Source organism: Elephantulus edwardii, unplaced genomic scaffold (genome assembly GCF_000299155.1).
Source record: "Elephantulus edwardii isolate Elephantulus edwardi_28Jun2011 unplaced genomic scaffold, EleEdw1.0 scaffold00044, whole genome shotgun sequence".
NCBI lineage: Eukaryota > Metazoa > Chordata > Mammalia > Macroscelidea > Macroscelididae > Elephantulus > Elephantulus edwardii.
The window spans coordinates 10,519,737-10,521,426 of NW_006399794.1; the positions used below are offsets into that span (position 1 = coordinate 10,519,737).

The 1,690-nt window shown below is 40.1% G+C and overlaps 1 protein-coding gene across 1 annotated transcript; it reads left to right on the forward strand.

The window, feature by feature from the left end:
- Nucleotides 1-302: 302 nt before the first annotated feature.
- On the forward strand, nucleotides 303-1,247 carry LOC102847700 (olfactory receptor 51I1-like). Its single transcript, XM_006885490.1, has one exon. The coding sequence runs from the start codon at nucleotides 303-305 to the stop codon at nucleotides 1,245-1,247; it is 945 nt and encodes a 314-aa protein (XP_006885552.1).
- Nucleotides 1,248-1,690: the final 443 nt, after the last annotated feature.

A 1,690-nucleotide genomic window follows, 5' to 3' on the forward strand; every position in this document is an offset into this window, starting at 1 on the left:
TATAGTTTCTAGATTGATTAGGAGTGGTGTAACAGAATTATGCATAGGAATCAATCAAATACATGCAAAGTAGGGTTATCAGACTAGCCACTTGAATAAATGAGAAGAACTGAGATGATTCCAGAAAATGGCAACAATGAAGGGCAAGAATAAATGACTTAAGGAATAAAATTTATATTTTTATAAATTGAAAAACTGGATGATATAATATGATCTCGAGATATTAGATAGAGGTGGTGGATGAAACTTGATTTTTGTCTTCTTTACAGGAGTGTTCCTAGAATCTAAACAGGAGTCCCATGATGGAAGATAACCCTCACAACAGGTCAGGGTTGCCTCCTTTCACGTTGACAGGTATCCCAGGGCTGGAGACCTCCCAGCACTGGATGTTTCTGCTGCTTGGTCCTCTTTACACTGTCTCCATTGTGGGAAATGCCCTTATTCTCTTCATTATCAAGGAGGAACAGAGTTTGCATCAGCCTATGTACTACTTCCTGTCCCTACTATCAGTCAATGACCTAGGTGTATCCTTTTCCACACTTCCCACGGTGCTGGCCACATATTGCTTTCAATTAAGGGAGATCAGCTTTAATTCTTGCATGGCTCAAATGTTCTTTATCCACCTTTTCTCCTTCATGGAGTCTGGGATTCTGCTGGCTATGAGCTTTGATCGTTATGTGGCTATCTGCAACCCTCTGAGGTATGCCACAGTGCTCACTGATACCCGAGTGTTACACATGGGCATAACAGTTATTATCCGTAGTTTCTGCGTGGTCTTTCCACTACCTTTCCTTCTGAAGAGACTGCCCTTCTGCAAGGCTAATGTACTTTCTCATGCCTATTGTTTGCACCCAGACTTGATTCGCCTGCCCTGTGGTGATATCTCTGTCAACAATATCTTTGGTTTATTTATTGTTATCTCTACTTTTGGTTTGGACTCTGCACTCATTTTTCTCTCATATGTGCTCATTCTGCGCTCTGTGTTGGCCATTGCTTCCCGGGAGGAGCGATTAAAGACACTCAACACATGTGTGTCCCACATCTGTGCTGTTCTCATCTTTTATGTGCCCATGGTTGGTGTATCTATGGCTGCTCGCTATGGGAGACATGCTCCAAAGTATGTGCACACACTCATGTCCCTTGTCTACCTCTTTGTGCCTCCAATGCTCAACCCTGTCATTTATTCCGTTAAAACCAAAGAAATTCGCCGAAGGCTTCTCAAAATACTACTGGGGACCAAGTTTTGAACAGAAGGGATTTGTTCAAAGGTTATGAGTCACAGGATGTTTATTTCTATTTAGAAAATTTTAATATCCAGAACTCATCTTGACAAATATTTTTAAGTTAGCTTTTGAATAATGACTCACAATATTGGCACTAATTGAGATTCAAGACAAGAGATTTTCAATTTTATCCTTTCCAGATTGTGCATTTCTGTCTGTATTAGTTAGCTTCTTTATACCATAGACTAGGCTTTCTAAGCTTGGCCCCAGTCTGCCTCTTATTAACTTTATGATTTTGAGCTTTACTCCATGTCTCTGATTCACCTTGAGTTGTTTTTTGTGTGTGGTGTAAGATATGGATCCTGTTTCAGCTTTCTGCAGTCCATTTTGCCAACGTCATTTTTTGAAAAGATTGTAATTTCCCCATTTGATAGGTTTTATTTCCTTGTTGAATATCAGTTCACCAT